General features: G+C 37.6%; 1 protein-coding gene across 2 annotated transcripts in view; it reads left to right on the top strand.

The window, feature by feature from the left end:
* The window catches only part of LOC127617850 (protein phosphatase 1B-like), a 54686-nt gene that overhangs the window by 27984 nt on the left and 3822 nt on the right, over positions 1-22880 (top strand). For both annotated transcript variants that reach the window (XM_052089957.1, XM_052089956.1), the window contains exons 2-5: positions 14424-15293; positions 15406-15523; positions 18837-18948; positions 20185-20242. In XM_052089957.1, coding sequence (XP_051945917.1) covers positions 14439-15293; positions 15406-15523; positions 18837-18948; positions 20185-20242 — 1143 coding nt within the window. In that variant the 5' untranslated portion in view covers positions 14424-14438. The remainder of the gene's footprint in view (positions 1-14423; positions 15294-15405; positions 15524-18836; positions 18949-20184; positions 20243-22880) is intronic.

The raw sequence follows: 22880 nt of genomic DNA, 5'->3' as shown, positions 1-22880 counted from the left end.
CATCGGTGCACCCCTACTTAAAATACTAATGAGAATTTTTAATAAAAGTATATTACAAAGTTTTCATTTAGACCCTAAAGATTCATATTAACTTGTACAAAAATGGCATTATATGACCCCTTTAAAATTATATTTTGTGTATACTGAATTATTCAATCAACCAACATTATTTTTGACAGCAATAACTAGGCAACAACTATGGTTTGTAGTTAACAGTGACATTGAGCAGAAAGCTTACATATAACCAGTTTTGACAGAGCTGCTGATAAAAGTTAAATGATCAGCATCGATTGATGAGATGAAAAGAAAATTGGAGATCGGTATCAGATGTTAAAATCCTGATTGGAGCATCCCTAATATTCAAGTTGACTGTTTCAAAAACTAATGATGATTAGTGGACTGAGACCCTGTCACAAAATGGACAAAAACAGGTACATGGTGGATGGTAACATTTGAATATTAAGAAGACTTTGTTTCACTGTTTATATAATTGTTTGTGGTTGAACTGAAAAAAAAGTCTCAGTTTGGATCTTTTTAAGATGGCTCAAGTGTGAAAACCTCAGCAGCCTTTTTGCAGTTGAACATGTGGAAAACATTACCATCATAATCACAGTTCAAATCGCAATATTTTTCATAATAATCGCAATATGACTTTTTGTCCAAATCGTGCAGCCGTACTGTGAAGGCTAAAAATAGCTGTTAGCGTGTGTCAAGTCCTCCTCCAGTTCAACATCCAAAGGACACAAGTACAACTCAATGTTCCGACTCAATCACTTTTATTTTCATTTCTTTGTCAGTTGATTGGTCTGTTCTCAATATGTGTTAGCTTGTAAACCTTCAAAACAGAGAAAAACGTTACCATTTTAATTAAACATTTAGTTAAGCATTTTTTTAATTAATTTCATATGAGTTAAACATTTAATTCCTTTTACTTAAAGAAAAATTATGAATTCAAATTCATTTGTACATTTTTAACATCTACCAGAAATGTAATATTTTACCATTTTTAACTTTGTACCATCCTTCAAATCTTATACTTTTAATTTTCCCAAACACAAATTAAATATTTCTTAGCACAAACCCATTTAACACAAAATCAATTAAGTCAATGCTGCAATGTGTTCCTTAAACCATCTACACAGAAGTTAAACATAGCTTGAACATATTTAGCAGTATTTCAAACATCATAAAAGTAAATTAAACATTTCACCGACCATTGGCGTCTTTGGACTGAACCTATGAGTGAACTTGGAGTGTCTTCTCTCTGAAGTTTGCTTGTCTGAATGACTGTGAACCTTCATGCCTCAGCAGGTGCTCTTAATCAAGCACCTGGATTGCTATTGCTGGTGCACTCTGGGAAATGTAGTTCTTTGAGAATCATTTTGTATCGATTCAGCTCAACAGTGTGTGCAAACAGAGCAGCGACATTCACTGACGTGCTGGAGCTGCCCGTGCTTTTTATATATTTACTTATTAAAAACAGTCTTTTGTGATCCACAGAGCTATCGCACGTCTTCAAGTGGCTTTGAATAAAATGCATGAGTCATATCTTCTTTGTCATTATTACTGCTGCCACGATTATGTAATCGTGAAAACTGACGTTTACTGCTTTCAATTTATGTCTGCTCCTGTTGCGTCAATGTTTATTTACAACATGTTTTTGCAGCAGTTGAGTATTCTAACCAATCACTAACATGTCCCTTGAGCAATGATTTGGCAATGGTCAATCAGAGCCGCTTGGATTAGTCCTCCTTCCTATCTGTAATGACAGCTGATCCTAATGTGCAAGTTTTAAACCGCCTGAAAGCCCAGATGCTTGCTTTGTTCTTGCTATTTTCGCACAGCACATGAACATTAATACCGAAGAAACATCACCTGACACTTGAAAGAAAGCTGTAGAACAAGAGCGAAAAGCACTTTGTAATTATTTTGGATTCATTGCATATTGCACCGCTCGCTTTGAACGTAGTTTTGGAGGTGTAGCCAACATAAAGAATATGGCATGAATAGCATATTTCAAGAATCACCGTCATTGTTATTGCATTTGCTCTAATAAGACCCATTTGCCACATAGCTGGTATTGGTAGATTTAACATTATCACGAATTGCACAGCCTCCGATCACAAATGACTGTTTTTAATTTCCAAAGTGCAACCGCTGAGGCCAAAAATGATCTAACGATGATCTTACATAAACGAGATCACCATTGAAGATGTAACAGGATGAATGGTCCACTGTCTAGCCACTTAAGGGCTTACTGAACGCATTAACTTGGTCGATTTAAATCAGCTGTTAATAAGTTTGAATATTGAATATGCCATATTTACTGTACATGGACTAATAATTTAAGCAGTAGTTTAGCAATCATTTAATTTATTCTATACCATAGATATCAATTTACAATATTTTTCATTTGCCTTACCTTAACAAACATTATTACAATACAAAATACAATACAATATAATGCTTAAAAGATGCTTAAAAGAAACTGGAGCGCAGCTCATATCCACCATTGAAATCTGCTTCTCTGAAGAACCGCATGGTCGGTTGCTTTGTGACGTCATGTTAATTACAAATTTTAATCAACATTAATAAAAGCGATTACAACATCAAATGCAATAATCAGCATTTATGATTTTTGCTATAATCGTGCTTTGTGCAGCCCTACTTCACAGTAACTAACACCGTATCGGATTTGGATCGGGCTCGTCGGACCGATACCCAATCAGTCTAAAAGCTTCAGTATTGGAGCCGATACCGATGTAGGCATTGGATCGGTGCATCCCTAAATATAATATACATAACAAATGCTCTGAGTTCGGTTTGTGCACATCGCTATCGTGCGCTTACCGTGTTTCAGATTTACTGAGAATTGAGTTGGACATTTACGGAATTCCAAATATGTTTGGTCGTTACAAGTATGTAAACAAATCTAAAGTAACACTGTGGCACCAGGGTTGTGTGGAGCGAGGAGTAGATAATTAAAAAATAAGAATATGAAGGTGTTTAGCAGCTGGTAAGACGTTTTCTGAGAGTTTGTGCTGGCAAACTTTTTCGAACCACTGGAACGAACTCAAGTTATTTTTGGTCAGATTTTGTTTGAAATGATGAATGCACTCATAATTCTTTGATTTAGCATAAAGTATATTGTGGCCTATTGTCAGAATGTTAGCCTCAGTCAACATTCACTTTCAATCTATGGAAAAAGATGAAAGTAAATAATATCCTTTGTGTTCCACAGAAGTTATAAATTAATTTAGGTTTGGTACAAAAAGGGGCAAAACCTGAGGCAGAACCTATCAAGAAATTGTCCTGGTCCTATGTTACTCCAAACACAAATAATAAATTATATTTTGCATATAGAAAAATATAATTTAGGTTAAGGCCATTCATTTTTGTTTTTATTGTGGCACATTTTACCCACCAGTTCTCATTACTGCAATGCAAAATATTGGTCACTGATTAAAAGTTGTACATATTACAACACAATTTGTTTTTATGTAATGCTATTAGAGTAACAAGAATCATTGAAAACAATATGAACTGTAAAAGTGAAACTTCTGGATGCATTATGGCAATCAGAATTGGGGTAAAATGTGCTTAAGTACCCTGAAGATAATGTCACAAGGCAGAAATTGTAATGGTCATTCATTTAGGCATCATTTTCTTATGCAACATAATAAAAAATGTCTTTTTTTTTTTTTTGTGTGATTTGAGGTTAAATATGATACAAGGACATTTTCATGACAGGTTTCGTGGAAATTACCCAAGAGGGTGAGTAAATAAAGGCAGAATTTTTATTTTCAGCTAAAATTTCCCTATAAAAAATACAATTACAAAATGATATCTTTATTATAGACATTACGATTCATTATGATGAGGGGGACGTGGGTGATGTTAGATGAAAGTCAATTTTGGGCACAGGTGGTCTGAAATTGAAGGCCGAGGACCAGGCTCTATAAATTGTAATGTTTTTCCTTTTGTTGTGTCCCCACATTGAAACACTCTTCAAAGGTCTAGCCCACTTCCTGTCTCTACAGGATGTTTTTTTTGTTTGATTTAGTGCTTTGGCACACTGTGCCCTCTGCATCCACACATTCATAGGCAATGAGTAATTATTATCTAGGCTGTTTTATTTAACTGTGATGCTAAACCGAGTGCATGATCAAAGCATAGAGTCAAGGCACAGGTGCAGGAAGCTCTTTCCAGCTAAATGAAAGCATTTATATTAGAGTGGTCAAGGAAGTAGATTTTTAATCAATGATGTATACACTACAGATGTACATATAACATTAATTTATGTTTTATGAATATGTTCAGTCAGATACATGTGACCTCTCTTGATAAATATGGCTCTTGCTTTGGCCTCTTTAGTGGTATGAGGAAATGCAACTTCCCATTCATGAAAACTGAGAGGTGGATTATGGCTATGGATCTTGCTAAATTAACTGGCTATGGATCTTGGTAAATGGTGGGGGGGGGTTGTATGCAATCCTATCTGGGTTTATTTATAGTGCAGTAGACGTGAGGGGTGGCAAGCTCCGATGCTCAGACATGCTGTTCTGTGACATCATAGCATACCACATGACTGGATTGCAGCCTGCTGAGCAATAGTGGGGGATTCATGGTGCAAACAGGATCCCTCTGTGTGTCATCTAGACCCTTTTACTGCATGTCGAGACCACATGTGATACGGGGGCCTGGGTAGCTCAGTGATTATTGACGCTGACTACAACCCCTGGAGTCACGAGTTCGAATCTAGGGTGTGCTGAGTGACTCCAGCCAGGTCTCCTAAGCAACCAAACTGGCCCGGTTGCTAGGGAGGGGAGAGTCACATTGGGTAACCTCGTGGTCACAATCAAAGGGGTGCATGGTAAGTTGTGCATGATCACGGAGAGTAGTTTGAGCCTCCACATGAAAGGAGTCTCCGTGGTGTAATGCACAACGAGCCACGTGATAAGATGCATGGATTGACTGCCTCTGAAGTGGAGGCAACTGAGACTTGTCCTCTGCCACCCGGATTGAGGTGAGTAATCACGCCACCACGAGGATCTACTAAGTAGCGGGAATTGGGCATTCCAAATTGGAGAGAAAAGGGGATTAAAAAGAAAAAAAGACCACATGTAATAAACCCCTTGGCTGGATCTACAGAAAATAGATCAGCCTGATCTCATGACATTTAGTGAACACGACAACATTTTTGCAATTAAAAATGTACGTGCTGTATAACACGTATGGCTGCAGGTTTCCAGTAAAATGTTCAGCTAGGGTGCCAAAAGCGAGTAAAATGGTATGCTTTCAGATGAGGTTTTATTGTGAATTTTAGATAATGTAAAACATTTGCCTGAACCTAACCAATAATTAGACATGAAAAAAGACATCCTTAGCTTATCAATGCCTAAACATTAAACAATGCTATTAGTGTTTTAAAATGTAGAATCAAAATGAAAAATAAAATTTTCTGAACCAACCACATAATTTCTTGCTGATTCTATGACTGTAATGCCACGTGTCAGTTCATTGCTGGAATTGAAACACTGTCCTCCGGCTCAAAGTCAGACGCCCTTCAAAGTGAGCTACCGCACAAGTTAATCATGTTGAAATAAGTGTATTTATATAGGTGGGTCTGTAATACAAGCATTAAAATTTATTTTATTTTTAAAAGATGCGTTTGAGTAAAAGTGTATTGATATCATAAATTAGCCTAGTCTGAGTAATAGTGAAAAATATGTATTTATAAAATCATAATCGGCCATAAAGTGAATGAATCAGTTGTTATAGCACCTCTAGTGTTCATTTCACCTGGAAACTGCAGGGAATTGTACCTGGAGACACGTATAACAAGTTTTGCAAAAATGTATATGGTCACGTTTTCACTGACACCATTTTGACAGTGCCATTTCAAAATACATGACTATAGAGTGAAATACAGTAAGTAGAATAATTCTTATCAGCATGATCTCAAAGAAATCCTATTAACGGATCTGTTCCATTTCCAGATGTAAATAGATGATTCTTTTCCAGAGACCATAACTTAGCGTGCCAAAAAGTGTATTTTATGTGAATCCAACTTTCTTAAATATAAAATTAAATCTGTAAAAAAAAAAACAAGTAAGATAAACACCCTCAGAATGGAGCGTTTGCATTCCTATCCATCAACCGCTCTCTCATAGCTTTCTCTAGTGTATATGCAACGGTGAATGTGAATGGCAGACTTTTTGATCTTGCTTACTTTTCTACATTCTGCCCTGTTAGGGAAGAACCTGCTGCCTCTGTGCTATTCAATTTAAGTCTGCTTCTGTTGCATCAATGGTTTCTATTAGAGGTCGACCGATTAATCGGACGATTTTTTTGCATTTTTTAACATAATCGGCATCGGCATCTGTGGGCAGCCTAGTGTTGTTGTGGAACACGTGTTCGACGCACACTGCCCCTAGAGTCATTTTCCAGCAGAGTGAGCAGACCTCATCCAGTGCCTAAGGAAGGCGCTAAGTTCCTTGGAGAAAACAGTAAGGATTAAATTTGTATAACTTCTTTATATTTATTTAAACTTTTGATATGTTACTGCCAACTTCAAGGAAAATCACGACAAACGCGACGTTCGGCTACTTTGGATATTGATAGCGTAGTTGAAGTTGCATTATCACAGCAGAAGGGTTGCTATCATGTCACAATAAGTAAGCAAGAATTTTTTAATTACAGACAGTGAATCTGAGACTTTTATTTGTTCTGTTTGTATGTCTTATATTTGAGAGGGTTGTCACTCAATGCAGAGAAATAAGTAATAAAGATACCCACGCACTATAGGCTATTGAAGGACTGGCTTTGGTAAGCTCGGACGTTATCGGTTCTGCTGTCAGTACTGGAGAAATTAAGAAAATACATTTATTATTGCTATAAAGAGAAAGTTATTTTATCTCGCCAGCCATTTCTATGTATAATAATATGAAACCATTTGTCTGTAATGCAATTTAGCTATTTGCACTCAGAGAGAGAGAGAGAGAGAGAGAGAGAGATCTCGCTCAAGCGGTGCCACAGCGAGCACAACACGAGCCCTGCTTAATGAGTGACGACAGACGACAGAACTAAACATTCAAACATAGCCTGGTTTAGATCTGTGAAATTAGTCTGATTTTATTTTAGATTTCGCCATCCAAAGATTATAATAAGAATATTTATACATAAGCCGCATTCTGTCTAGCACAACTTCCTTCCATTCACAGCGGTGCACTGACATTTCTCCCTAAAACTCAATCTTAACGTCAGAATCAGAACGATCGGTGATTTTTGTAAAATGCAGTCTAGCTACTGTTGCTAAATTGCGGGACGCGTTTAATAATAATAAAGAGCGCAAGAGATACCGTTCCCAAACTCCGAAACAGACAGCAACGAGACAAACAAAGTATAGGCTACTTTGGGTTTCATGTGCGCGTCTAAACGATCAACTATACACTAAAATATATCAAAACGACCGGCTTTGAGATTCCCTTAAACACAGTTTATGTCTTAAATGGACGTAGTTATGGAAATAAATTGAGGAGGGAGAAAATATGGTGTATCAGTAGCCTATTAGATCTGAACTCGGTCTTAAAGGGGAAGCAGTCTAATGAACATGCTGACGATTGAGCCATTACTGCAAATCAACCAACAAAAGGCAAAGAGAAAATCACTTACAGCTCTTGAATGAATAACTTATGCATTAATGAGCATTAATCTGCATTAATCTATCTATGATAAACTATGCAGTGTTATTTTACAATTGATTACTTTATTAGATTTATTTTTAGACCACACCTGAACAGTAATGTTAGTAGACCTTCCTGAAATTAAATCACTGCCTATATAACGTTTATCTTTGTTTAAAAAAAAAAAAAAAATATATATATATATAACAAAAAAAACTGTTAAGAATACTGTTAAAGTACCGGATCGATAAGCAGTATCGGTAAGAGTAGTAATACCATTAAAACCTTAACGATACCCATCCCTAGTTATGCCTGTGCTTCTCTTGGATGCTCTGAATATTGGATTACGTGTCTGGATTGCCCCTTAATTAAAGCTACTTTTGGATCTCAACCTTCGTGTCTCGGAGCAGTTCGTAACACCAGCTTTGTTTATTTAATATATTTGTTGAGAAATTTTGTCTATCTTAAGTAATTATTTGTGTTACATTTTATCTTTCAAATAAAAGGTTAAAAACAAGCACATATCGGACAAATATCGACCAAAATAAATCGGCAGCATTAATCGGCCATCGGCCGACCCGGATTTCAAAAGATCGGCATCGGCCTGAAAAAAAACTATATCGGTTGACCTCTAGCCGATACGATATATCGGTGAAAGGCTAATATTGGCCTAACGATAAATCGGTCGAGCACTAGTACTTATCCTCTTGTTTAGTTGTACATCTGTCCTTCCACATCTCTTTCTGTCCTTGTTAAAGTCAGTTGTCTTTTGTCTTTGAAGTGTACACCTTTGTAGGATATCTTCAGTTTTTTTTTTTCAATTTCAAGCATTGTATAGCCTTTATTCAGGTTTCGTACAAGGTGCTTGAAGTGCTTGAATTTGGCTTTTTAAAATTTAAGTCCTGGAAAACCCTTGAAAATAGCAATTTTTACCAAGAGGTTATATATCTTTAACAATCTTAAAATACGTTGCTTAAATCGTTTAATAAATGAAATGTATTTTTATTTTAGGAAAAACACGACGACAGACCACTAGAACATTTATTTAATCTTGTGGGTGTTCCATTGCTCATACTGAATGTAAAAGGCTGGTTTAAGTAATGTGACTCCTCCTGATTTTTTTAAAACAGCTTTTAAATAAAAAGCTGAAAGGGAAACATTTTTGAGAAACTGAAAAAAGAAAGATGTTAAAGGACAAGATGCGTTGAGAATTGTTTTATAATCGAATCGTTACCCTTTGAATTGTAATCCAATCGTGAATCCAGTGTAGTTTCACACCTCTAATGTAGTGTGCACTAGCTTTATCAAGTGGATCAAATAGATCTGTACCCACTTTCAAGGTCACAATCAGTGTGAATGCAAATTGAACTGTCCCTTTTACACTTTTTGGTCCACTTAAAGGGGTCTTAGAGGATTCAGGTGGAAAACACCATAATTAGTTCTGGTTTGTCATATTGTTTCTCAGCAAGCTACTGCCTTTGAAAAAAAAAGTCCACTATACAACTCAGTCTATTCTTGGGTGTTTGTAATGTTCTTACTGGGGCATGTTAGCGAAAGCAGCTTACAGCTGGTATGAGGTTTGTGATCTATTAGCATTCACAGGGCAGATCTGTTGACCGTTGCATACGGTACTTGCATATTGTGAAAACAAGTTAATTTGATTAGATTTGACTTGAATGCTTAAAGCATTTTGCTTGCTTTGTAGAACAGTAGTCAAATGTATACAATCATGGTGTGACTCATGAGTCCCTCTTCATTCAAAATGGACATAGAATTGTTATTCATTTATTTGTTTACTAGTGTAATGTTTGCTGAGAGTTTAAGCTTTAACATGTGGACAAAAAGAGCTGTCGTGTGACCGATCTGGCAGCATGGCTGACCTCCTTTCACTGTTGGCTGACTGTGAGCTCTGGGTTCCAGAACTTCTAGCACTGTTGGATTTAATCCATGTTACTGAGGTTACTGCACCATGAGTAAATTTGGTCACTTTCACTCCACCCTGTAAATATTTCCCTGATTTGATTCCTCTGCTTTGAATCTCTGCAGTTTCTTAAAATGTATGAATTTATGGTGCATATCTGCATTCTGGATGACGCCCCCTTATAGTTGGCAGTAGCTGTTACTTGCACCATGGTTACCAATGCTGTGCCATCTTATCAAAAAACAATAATGGCTTTTCCATTTTAAAATACATTTAAATTTGTTTATCCAATGTGATTCACCTGGAAAAGTAGTTATAGAAGTCTAGACAGCTACATGTCACAGCTTGACTCGAGTCTTAAGAGGCATGTCATCTTAGGGAGAGCAAATCCCATCTTCCTGCTGGGTGAGAAGTTTAATCTTTTTTTAAGCAATTGCTACAATCACGTCAGTTGCAATCACAATACTGATGAATGAATAAGGTACTCACAGAATTAAAGAAGCTAAAGACAGTAAAAGCTTCATTACATTTACATTTATTCATTTGGCAGACGGTTTTATCCAAAGCGACTTACATAAGAGGAAAACATAAGCGAATCATCTGAAGGAGACAGTGGTACGAAAAGTGCCATACTACAAAGTTTCACTATCATCAGAATAGTATACAAAACAGATTTAAGTGCAATGAGCATTTTTTTTATTAATCTTTTTTGTGACTGGTTAAGTGCTTTTGGAAAAGATGTGTTTTTAGCCATTTTTTGAAGATAGAGAGTGAGTCAGCTTCATGGATTGAGTTGGGAAGGTCATTCCACCAACGTGGTGTGATGAAACTGAAAGTCCGGGAAAGTGTTTTGGTGCCTCTCTGTTTTTGTACGACAAGGCACTGTTCCTTAGCCGACCGCAGGCTTCTGGTGGGAACGTAGCTGTGCATAAATGTTTTTAGGTATGCTGGAGCAGACCCAGTGACTGTTTTGTGTGCCAGCATCAGGGCCTTGAATTTAGTATGTGCATGAACCGGCAGCCAGTGGAGAGAGACAAAGAGTGGTGTAACATGTGCTCTCTTAGGTTCATTAAAGACCAGACGCTTCACCTGTATTTGATCACTTAAAACTATTTCTGATAGAAGAATAAGCAAAAATAAAAGATAGTTCACCCAAAAATAAAAATCCTGTCATCAGTAGCAACTAGATCACATGGCTTTTGGTCCGATGTATACTCATTCCCATAGGAGGCTAGGAATAATACATTTCTCAGCACATATCATAGTGCTTTGATCACTCTGAATTTGGATAACACACACATAAGCTGACAATTCAGGAGCACTCCACCAGTGCAGCAGCCCTACACAGGCAATTGGATTATCTAGGCCGCAGTTTGTTGATATTCATAAGCTACACTGACTCTGTGGCTTCAGGGCCAAGAATCTCAACATGTTTATTTCACTTGAAGTTTGTTAATAGAATCTGTCTGTATAGCACTAAGACTAAACCTTCCACATTTATTTTCACTCTGAGTTTGCTGTATTTGGAGAACATGTTGTACCTCGTCAAAATGGCTGCAAAATGTTTCGTTCTCTTATCTATCTGAAGGAGCTCTGTTGTTGTAATTCTCTGATGCAGTATTAAGGGATGTTAGCTTACACGTGTTGATTTCAACAATCATACATTTTTTGGTTTTGAGTAGAACAGAGATGTTTTTGTTTTTCTTTTGTGCTGCAACCCACTTCCCATGTCTTTATTTCATACTGCCTCACTCTTAAACACTGGCGTTTAAAACATTGCTCTATTTGAGGATCCTCACCAGCCTGACATAGCAATTTTGGCTCAACAAATGTTGTATGTTTGAGTTGGGACCATCTGTTTCGTCGACCAGTGGGAGACGGGGGAGCGTTCAGGAAACCTGTTTGAAAACGTTATTGTTTTTTCAATTGAGCGTAACAAAAGTCACCCACATTTTCAAAAATCTTGGTTCTGAATGTTCCCCTATTTTTTTTTTTTTTCTCCAAAGAGATATCATAAAATCCTTCATAAAGAGTTCTAAGCTATAAACCAAACCAACCAGCTGAGGTAAATCACATCATTACAAATGTGAAAAGTGAACAAAAACACAAAGGTGTACAAGACTGTGTACTTATTGTCATTTTTGAGGGAATGAACTACAATCTAGGGCTGTTTTGATTATTCGAGATATGCTGAACTTGGCAAAAAACCCATTGGAATGCAATCTGAACCTATTTATCTACACAATAATTTGCAATATAGGCTATTATAAAGCAATATAAAGTAATATAATGACAAAGAAGTCCGTCCGACTTGCAAAAAGTTACACGCATTGACGGATGCACACATTCTGCTCGGTAAATCTGACTGAATCCATATGATCTAATAAGGTTATTCAGATTATAATTTGTGTTCCATTCTGTGTGCATTACCATTTAAATGTAAATTTGATCTTTCTCATGTAAATTAGATTTCATGATGAATTGTATGCTGTATGATATAAATATGATATGTAATATGATATAAAAATAATATGAATGTTTAGATTATATTTTATCTAGTGTTTATGCTGCCTCATTATCATCAACAAAACTTGTGCTTGCAAATATGGGTTCAGGTGTAAATGAGTAAAATGCACTTTAAATATGCCCATATTAGAAAATCACCATCTTATGATTTCTGGAGGATCATGTGACACTGAAGACTGCAGTAATGATGCTGAAAATTCAGCTTTGATCACAAATTGCATTTTACAATATATTCAAATAGAAAACTGTTCTTTTAAATTGTAAAATGAGTTCACATAATGTTTTTACTGTATTTTGGATCAAATAAATGCAGTCTTGGTGAGCAGAAGAGACTTCTTCTCAACGGTAGTGTAGGTCTAAAATTAAGGAAAGTCTTTATTTAAAGAAAATGTATAGTCATATTACTTCTTTTAACTTAACTTGATTTTGATCATTAAGTCTCCTCACATTCATTCTCTTTCTGTCACATTCCTCATTGATAGTCCCAGGGGAGGGGTCTTTGGTCTCCTCAGGTGTGAAATACCTCAATATTCATTATAGTTCACACCTCCTCTCATATGACATTTCTAACACTAAAAGTGTCTTACAAAAGTTAAAGTACTATATTGTTTTGTATGAATAAGTGATCAGGATGGTTTTCCCATCATGTTGTAGCAAAAACTCTAGGCTACAAGATCCAGTTCTCAAAAGTCTTGTGGACAAATATTTAGTATGTGTTATATGGCCTTATTTCAATGACTTAAAAATTTTGTTTTTTCAGAAACCCTGCATAAACGTTATTTTCTCAAAAATACAAACATGTACACACATGTTGCTCTCATATTATTGTAGCCCAGTTTGTGTTGAATACAGTGTTATCAGACTTTAGCCATTAATATGTTTTTAAGCAACTGAAAAAAGCACAAATGTCAAGGCATGTCAAAACTTCTCCAGGGCCCAAAACACCCTCAGACCCCAGAGGGTTAAAGGATTAGTTCACCCAAAAATGAAAATTATCAAATCATTTACTCACTCTCAAGACATCCTAGCTGTATATGACTTTTCAGCCAAATGCAATCAGAGTTATATTAAAAAAATATCCTGGCTCTTCCAAGCTTTTAATCAGAATGAATGGTAGATTTTGAAGGCCAAAAAATGTGCATCCATCCATCAAAAAAGTAAACCATACGACTCGGGGGGTTAATAAACCTAAAGTAACCAATCTCTGACAGCTTGAATTATATACGTTTTTGTATTATAAATCTGTTTTGGGTGTCTGTTGACTTTAGACTTTTTTGGGTTGTTATTGAATCATTGAGTGCATACACATTTTGGTTAAAGAACACATTTTAGCCAAAAGTGACAACCTCAACAACTTTATGCAATCTGAGTTAAATAGTTTTTCTGAATATTTGTTAGAATAATTTTTAACCTGATTACCAAAATAATCGATTTTGACAGCCCTACTACAATCATATGAAGCATTGCAAATAATCTAATCAAATTAAAAACACTGGAAAAATATTAAACTTTTGATTTAAAGCTGATGATCATATATTTTAGAAACAATACTTTTTAATTTGTTGCCAAATATTCAGATATATCCAAATATATAATAGATATGGGCACGAGTATTCGTAAGTGATAGCAATGATGCATCTTGAAATTTCTAAATTCAGTGACAACTATACACAAATGCATCAAATACGGGCCTTATTTTTAATTTAGCAACAAACTCCAACATGAGCAATGTAACTCTTTCGTCTGGGGCAGAGACAGCCCTCAACAGTCTGGAGAACAGCTAGACGGCGCGCAACTGAATAGAACAGATTGGAGGATCTTCAAAACTATTTTCTACTTGTCACTTATAGTTATATAAAAAATTAGATGGTTATGGCATCTCAGATCATACTTGAGTAGACAAAATTACCAAAATGGCCATACCTAATTTGTATGTAGTTTGTGAGCGTAGGGACTCGATTATGTCATTCACAGCACGTCATGGGAGTGACTGGTTGCTGCCTGGCTCTTTTGGCATGATTTCTTGGCTGCAATTATCTGATTGGTTGATCTTTCTCTGTTGGATCATGGGAAGTGTAGTTCTGCACCTGGAATTTCACTATTAAACAATAATTGACCTTACAGAAAAATAACACATACTGGTGTCTTCAACATAAGCTTATATTTATATATTAGTTATAATTAAAAATCATCCATGGAAAAAATGAATGCAACAAACTGTTGCACTCTATTCTGTTTGGCTGCAGAAATGACACACCTCTTTTTAGATGCTTGTTTCTTTGTTTCCATAGACTGTGGCCTGAGCCATGGGGGCATTTTTGGACAAGCCCAAAACGGAGAAGCTCAATGCTCATGGGGAAGGGAACGGCCTGCGTTTTGGCCTCAGCAGCATGCAGGGCTGGAGAGTGGAGATGGAGGATGCACACACTACAGCTGTAGGCCTGCCACATGGTTTGGATGACTGGTCCTTCTTCGCAGTCTATGACGGTCATGCCGGCTCGCGTGTTGCTAACTACTGCTCCAAGCACCTGTTGGAGCATATCATTGCTGTGGGTTCGGCAGATGAACTTCGGAGGGCTGGAGCACCAGCACCCGATACACCAACAATAGAAGCGGTGAAGAAGAGGATTCGTGCCGGCTTCCTGAGGATTGATGAGCACATGCGCAGCTTCACCGACCTGCGGAATGGCATGGACCGCAGCGGCTCCACTGCAGTAGCTGTGCTGCTTTCTCCGGAACATCTATACTTCATTAACTGTGGGGACTCACGGGCCCTTCTCTGCCGCAACGCACACGTCTGCTACTCCACGTTGGACCACAAGCCCTGCGACCCTCGGGAGAAGGAACGCATCCAGAACGCAGGTGGCTCGGTGATGATTCAGAGAGTGAATGGGTCACTGGCTGTATCCAGAGCACTAGGTGACTATGACTACAAGTGTGTAGAGGGCAAAGGCCCCACAGAGCAGCTTGTGTCACCAGAACCTGAAATATTTGAGATTGCTCGGTCAGACGTGGAGGATGAATTTGTGGTGCTGGCATGTGATGGTATCTGGGATGTGATGAGCAATGAGGAGCTGTGCGCCTTTGTGCGATCGAGGCTGGAGGTGACCAATGACCTGGAGAGAATTTGCAACGAGGTTGTGGATACTTGTCTACATAAGGTACAGTTTCTTAAACTCATATTAATTGACTAATGTGACAGTTTTGCTGAAATATGAGCATTTACTTGTTATGTCTAAGTGAAATAGTTTTCTTCCTGTTTCCCCCTTTCAGGGAAGTCGAGATAATATGAGTGTTGTATTAGTCTGTTTGCCAAATGCACCCCAGGTGTCAGAGGAGGCGTTAAAGAGAGATGCTGATTTGGACCGGTACCTTGAGTCACGTGTGGAAGGTGAGAAATAGAAACGCTCATGGGCCCTCCACACACATGCACATACAAACAAATATACTGATACCCATGTTGTCCTCAATGAGTCCATGAGCACTCATGCAACAATATGCTATAGGTGTTAATTTAATTACGTTTTCTACCTTTGCTTTGTGGGAAATATCTATGTTATGGATCTTATAGTATTTATATTTTTTAAATTCAAGCATAATTTTTTGTTAATAGATGTATTTCTAGACCTAAATATACCATTTCAAGGATGATTCATCAGTTTAAGGATGTGATGTCTTTGTCCCTTGAACTTTACCTACTAGTTGAAACAACAGCGATAGGTGCTTCATTCATTGTGATTTTTAACACAATTATCGTTACTAATGTTAAAACTGTTGTCATAACATGTCATTATTAAAATGTGGACCATGGTATTCGGTTGCTGGATGCTCTCTGTATGCCTGGAACAAACAGAAATTAAAGTGTTTAGAACTCAGAAAAAGCAACCTCAAATGGAAGCATGAACTGCATCATTGTACCGAGACATGCAGTACTAAACTGTAGCACACTTCTTATCTCTGGTAGGTAAATTACTAATTGTAAGTTTGATAGAGCTCTAAAAGTGACTATAGATTGCTCCCATTATAACGAATGCTGCACCAAGTCATTTACATTTAGCAGATGCTTTTATCCAATATTCCCGATCTTTCAGCTGTGGAAATAATTGTGAGCATCTAAACTACAATAAAATGTCATCTCTCCCACGTAGACGCTCAGTATCAACAACACGTCTGGATAAGTCACTTCAGGTAAACGTTTGATGTTCTTTGAGAAAATCTTAACTCTGAGCCTAATTTAAAGGATCCGGTAATGATACCAGAAGTGCTTCAGGATCAGTAGCATTCTAATTCCTTTGTGATTGTTTACATCCTTGAAATGGTCTATAACATGAATGTGGCGACATGTTTGCAAAAAAACATTACTTGGTTCATTACATGCATCACGACAGTTATTCTATTCTTGTCTTGTACTCATGTCCTGTCTACATCCCCCTCTCAATAGCATGGCACTGATATTTTTACTTTCATACTCCTTTTCCACTGGCCTTCCATTCTCTGTATTGACATTAGGGCTGAAACTTTTAGTCGATGTTATCGAAAACGTCGACAATAAAAAATTGTCGACAAAAATGTTCATTGTCATAGTCTTTTGATCTCAATTATCATAATATTAGATGCATTTATACTTGGGAGTACTCTTTAATATGTAAAGAAACCCAGACCTCTAACTACACATTATTTCAATATAAATGTATAGCTTATTAAGAAACACTTTATTATTTACTAGTCTACTGGATAATTAACAGTAAAATTAACAGTAGTTCCAGTCTTCAGTAGAAATGAAACCAGTGTTTTCTTTTTCTTTTTTCCAAAAATGTTTCAACTTGTATCTGGACTTTAAAGGATTCAGATCTCTTTTTTTGTTCAGTTCAGTTCTAAGACATCAGTCCACTTCATTAACACTAATATTTTTTGGAACTCATTCAATTATCCTGTTTGTTTCCTAATTTCATACATAATTCAAACAGAACATACATATTACACAGGAGGAAAGGCTCCTCATTACCATGGTTAGGTCAGTGTAGCTAGGCTTGGTAATAATAATATTAGTAATAATAATAACAACATTATAGTATTTATGGAAAAATAAATACTAGCTGAAACACATCTTGAAAAATGCCACTGTTGATATAAAATTAGTTCTAATTGATTCTACCTTTTAGATTATTTCATATGAAACTATAACAATTTGTCAAAATATAACAGTTACTTTTACTTATGTAAAATCGATTCTTTTGGAATCCTCGCTCGGGAAATAATTCTGAAGATTGCCTCCGTAACACTACATGTTGAGATATTACGCTAAGACACTGCTTCCGGATATCACGTTGCGTAGTCTACCAGAACAACACAAAGCGATGCAGTGTGCCATCTGCTCTAATGGCCCGACGAGGTCCATACCAATTCTACCATAGGGGACCTCGATCAAAGGTAGCAGGCGCAAAGGCTCTCTTGGGTTGGCCGGCAGATTCACCAGCTGACATTCATGGCATGCCGCACACCATCTGCGAACATCCCCGCAAATGCCCGGCCAATAGACGGTGACCATTAATCACTCTCACTTGGTCAATGGCATGCCTAAGAGTCTCGTCTCAAATCTGCTTTAGAGGGAAATATCCCGCGGGAAATCCTCTGAGAGCTGGGAAATCTGAGACTTCCCCCCTCTCTTACGTCCTCTGCCAGCTGGATGGCTGGCGAGGGTCTTGACCATGTCCTGCAGAGGCGAGGGATTCATAGCGGCCTTCTTTCTCCCATAATCCCGTGTTTTGGCACCAGTGTAACAACGTTCACTGTTAGGGGAAAGGAGGAAGCGGGAGACGGCGGAACCAACTCAAACGGTATGTTTATTTTTAAACTCAAAATTCACACTTTTCAGCGGACGCACTCAAAAACACGCTTTTCAGCAGACACACTCAAGCACACTTTTCAGAAGACACAGATCAATACAGTCTCTTTGGCTTGTGTCTCGTAACTCTCACCCCTCAGTGGCATCCGGCTCGCTCTTAAAGCCCATCTCCACTCTCACTGCAATGACAAACAGCTGTTAGAGTCAATCATTGCCAGGTGATGATCCTTACCATCTCCTGATCTCGCTCTCCATTCACAAGCTGGCACTCAACCATGCCCCCACCACCACAGTAAGTTCTTGGCCCTGAGCATTGGGCAGAGGTTGAGGTAACATTGTTGTAATCTTTGGCTGGAAGCTGAGAGGGCTTGAGGGAGTTGTCTGCACTGATGCTCTCTTGAGGAATGTGCTGGCTGAACATCTAACTGGCAACAGGCCCAGAGCAGCACAAGTGGTCTCAGACTTTTTTTTTTTTTTTTTTTTTTTGAGTCTCACACACTCTCGTCTCTGTATATTTTTGTCACTCTTTCTATTACTTTAACTCCCATTTTGCTGTTGACATATCTTTTTCGCAGTCTTTTCAAAGCAATATCAAATAACACCAGTGATCTACACAAGTATGTGGCATGGGGGTTGTGGTCATGTGTCGGTCTGTGGGAGAGAGAGAGAGAGTGATAAGGATAGTCACCTAACCATGCCCCTCATGCCACAAACTTTTTTCTCTGTACCCTCTATAGATGTTTAGAGCTATTCACAGTCCTGTTTACGACACAATGTCACACATAAGTCTTGACGGGACCATTGTTATGCATATTAGCAAGCTTTAACCTGTGGTTTATCCTTTCTGTTTTCTCATCAGAAATCATGGACAAAGCAGGGGAACTAGGTGTGCCTGAGCTGGCACATGTCATGAGCAGCCTTTCCCAAGAGAGTATCCCTAACCTCCCACCAGGGGGCGGCCTTGCCTGCAAGTAAATAAATACCACAGTAAATAAATCTCCTCCCCAAAGTTTGCACAATTTTCTCCTGATTTCTCACAATACAGGGAAAGTAGAGGTGTTCAAAAGCGACACATTACTCTATTTTAAAAAGTAACTGATATTATGGTCTAAAATAAAAAAATATTGCGTTACCTGTTTCTCAAAGTAATCTGATTACTTAACACATGTTACTTGTAACATGTTACCCCAACACTGGTCCCAAGTAGGTCCAAAAACAAAATCAGAGTTTTACTCTGTAACCTGTACACCCTAGTTCACCCAAAAATGAAAAATCTCTTGTACTCACCCTCATGCCATACATGAATCGGTGACATAATAAAAAATTGTGGCATTGCAGCACAATTATATGCTCCAAAAGCACATAAATGCAGGATAAATGTTATCCACATGACTCAAGTGGTTAAATCCATGTCTTCAGAAGCTGTATGATAGGTGTCGGTGAGAAACAGAACAATGTTTAAGTCATTTTTTACTATTAATCTCCTCTTTCATCCATGCCATTTTTTCTTCTTGTGGTTTTGGTGATTCACATTCTTCATGCTTATCACCACCTATTGGGTAGGGTAGAGAATTTATGATAAAAAAGGACTCAAATATTGATTTGTTTCTCACCCACACCTATCCTATCGCTTCTGAAGATACAGATTTAACCACTGGAGTCTTTTGGATTGCTGTTATGCTGCCTTTATGTGCTTTATGGAGCTTCAACATTTTGGTACCCATTCACTTGCATTGTGAGGACCACAATTCTTCTAAAAATCTATTGTGTTCAGCAGAAGAAAGTCATCTGAAATGGCCTTGAGGGGGGGGTAAATTATGAGAGAATTTTCATTTTTGGGTGAACTATCACTTTAATATCAGTTTGCTCATATCTGCTGAATAGCATATACCTGTTCACCTCTTGTACCCACAACCACTATATAGAAAGACAATTTGACAGTCTTTCCTAAACCTCATCTTGTTCATGATCTGTACTTCACCCCTTTTCTGTGCAGTGTGTGATGCACAGTTATAGGGTGACTGGGAAGGTCAGTCATGTCCAATGAAGTTTATTTCCATATTCTTGGCACAGAATATATAGTAACTCATACTTGCATATTTTTAATAAAAGAGGGATGAAAGTTAGGAGTAATTTCATGTTATGGAAATTTGTGTATTAAGTATTTAAATTTTCTGATGCAGTTTGTCTGTTTTCTGTCATTGCAGACACAGTACTATTGAAGCAGTATACAACCGGCTGAACCCCCACAGAGAAGAAGATGGTGTGAGTATGGTTTTTGAAAGGTCTAGAACCAACCTCCAAGTCATGGTAGCTGTGCTGTTAGCCCCAGGGCTTAACATAAAAGGATAGAAGTGTAGAGATACGGTATTACCTTCCCTTTGACTGATTTCATTCATCTCATCATGAGACGTTACATTGATCCACACCTCACACTTAAACAGACTATTTGCTCTCTCAATCCCACTCTCCTGCTTGATTTGTTTATTTACTGCTGAGAGTAAAACATCCTGCTCAAAATGCAGCAGATGTAATTAGCTCGTTCAGATGGGCTCCAAAGCACAGTTAAAATCACATCACTAGCACTCAGAATATATCCCATCAAGGATGATCAGTGTTTTATCTCTGTGCAGGCAGGCGACAAATGGGATGTTATTAGTTACCAAATAAGGACTTAAACAGCTTATAGCAAAGCAACAAGCCACAAGAGGTGTATTGATTTTACCATGAGAAAAGGAAAAAAGCACGAAGTGTTACCCCTTTTAGCCATGTTAATATCACTAACACACAGCTTGATTTTAACCACCTTTTTCCTGAATGCAAATATGATCAACATGTTTGAAATGTGATTCAATTTCCAGTCTCCAGTGTTTTCACTTGAGTCAGCGTAATCTTAGCGGTTAATGTAATGTTTAAATTATTACAGTACATTTGTAAAAATTGTCAAACACATGTGGCTCTATAGTGCTGATACCTTACAGAGTCGAGATTACTTTATTGACAGTGCCTCACATAAGAGTGTGGGTGGCAAGCGATGGTCCTAGGTTAGTTACGTTGATAGTTCCGTTATGACAGCCAACATCATCACTGAGCCTGAGATGAATTTTTGTTAAAAAAAAAAACTGGTTCTCCAGCTTGATTTGGAGGTTTTTACATTGCGTCACTAGATCAGAAACAGAAAAAGTAAATAAGAATCATCATGACATCGCCCAGTGGTTGCTCAGGAAAACTATGAATAAAATGGCTGTGTTACAACCCCTTCTAGGTTGAGGCCACAACCAAAAACTGGAACACAAAATGAATATAGTTCTTCAACTTCTTTATTAAAAACAAAACAGTGGAAGCAACAACTTCAGAGGTGAGCATAAGCCAAAACAACAAACCAAAGCCCAAACTAAGTGCTGAAAAACAACAAACTATTGAATAAAAGATAAATAAAATACAATAATTACCCTTACTCCCTGACTAATACTAAACAAGGGAAAATTTACTCCCTACAGCTTTCCAAAGGTGAATTGCATATTTACAATATGTACAAAAAGGAAATGAGATTTATCAACAACAACAACAACAAAAAAAAAATAAAATACCAATGGTATTTTCATCAGTCACAACCAAACAAGCAAACAAACACTACAGCACACTACAACAAACACTCCTAGCACAACAGGGTTTATTAACAGCAGTGGTAACAACAGGAAATCACAAATTCAACAGAGCTCTCCCTGTAGGTGGAGCAGTCTTTTATACTGAACATCAATCCAGGCTTGTCCAATCCTGTGAAAGGTGAGGACAGAAGAAAGAGAAGACCACATTTATATGCGCTCAAGAAAACTGTTCATACCAGGGTTTTTGAAGAAAGCTGCATTCTGAAAAGTCTCGTAACCAAGAATGCAGATGTCCTTGCACCGTTTTAGGGATTAAGAGGAAGCGGTTTAACACACCTAGGTTTTTCCCAAAGAGCACGTTTTATTGTTGACATGTAAATGCATAAGCAGCGTTCTAGCTGGTTTTTGAGAAGTGTGCATGTGCGTGAACAGACCGGATAACAAACGTCATAGGATGGAGGAAACCAAAAACCTGTCAACAAAGCAGAAAGTATTCAGCTTTTCTGGAAGTACAGTGGGAAAATCACAAATTATAAACCATACCCATTTATACACACCAATGTAAAATATCAACTGTCCCTTACATTTGTGTATATGCGCTTGTACATTGGGGGAATCCCAGAGTTTTTTGTAAGAGGGGAAACTCCACTGTTGCTGCACAATTCTGCTGCAGTTCACGATAGCAAGCGAGGAAAACAAACATGGCACACAATTCTGGAATATCTGGAAATAAAGTGAAGCAACAGAGTAAAATAGTGAAGTCTTCCTCAGATGCCATGTGTGTTATTTACACAAGCATTGTGGGTAAATTACATTGTTGTGGAGAAAACTGCTTACTTACCGAGCTGCATGTATACAGCAATAAAGAGAAAACAGTGAACACCGCTCATGTTAACCCATACACCAATTTCGAGACTTGAGCAGCTTTCTCGCAATAAACTGCTTTGTTGTTCATGTAAACGTAGTCAGACAGGGAGAGAAGAACACAGGCAGGGAAAAGAAGCGGCACAGGACAACACCGCAACATTACGTCACTTGGTTTAACAGGGTACAACAGCAATATAAAACCATTTTTCAATCATTAGTTAAATGTATTAATAATCAGAATAAACAATTCACCAATTCATTTAGTTCATAAGCCAATCGTTAGGGTGTTTGTGGTTGCCAAGCAATGTAGAAACTTGCTGCATCAACCAAACAATACAAATTCTGTAATTTACTTCCGCACTTGTTGCTCCAAACCAGTGTGACTTTTCTTTTTCTGTGGAAAACCAAAGGAGAAGTTCTTCACAGGA

This window comes from Xyrauchen texanus, chromosome 24 (genome assembly GCF_025860055.1).
Source record: "Xyrauchen texanus isolate HMW12.3.18 chromosome 24, RBS_HiC_50CHRs, whole genome shotgun sequence".
Classification (NCBI taxonomy): domain Eukaryota; kingdom Metazoa; phylum Chordata; class Actinopteri; order Cypriniformes; family Catostomidae; genus Xyrauchen; species Xyrauchen texanus.
Note: the sequence above shows the minus strand (reverse complement) of the source record. Positions and strands in the feature narration are given on the sequence as shown.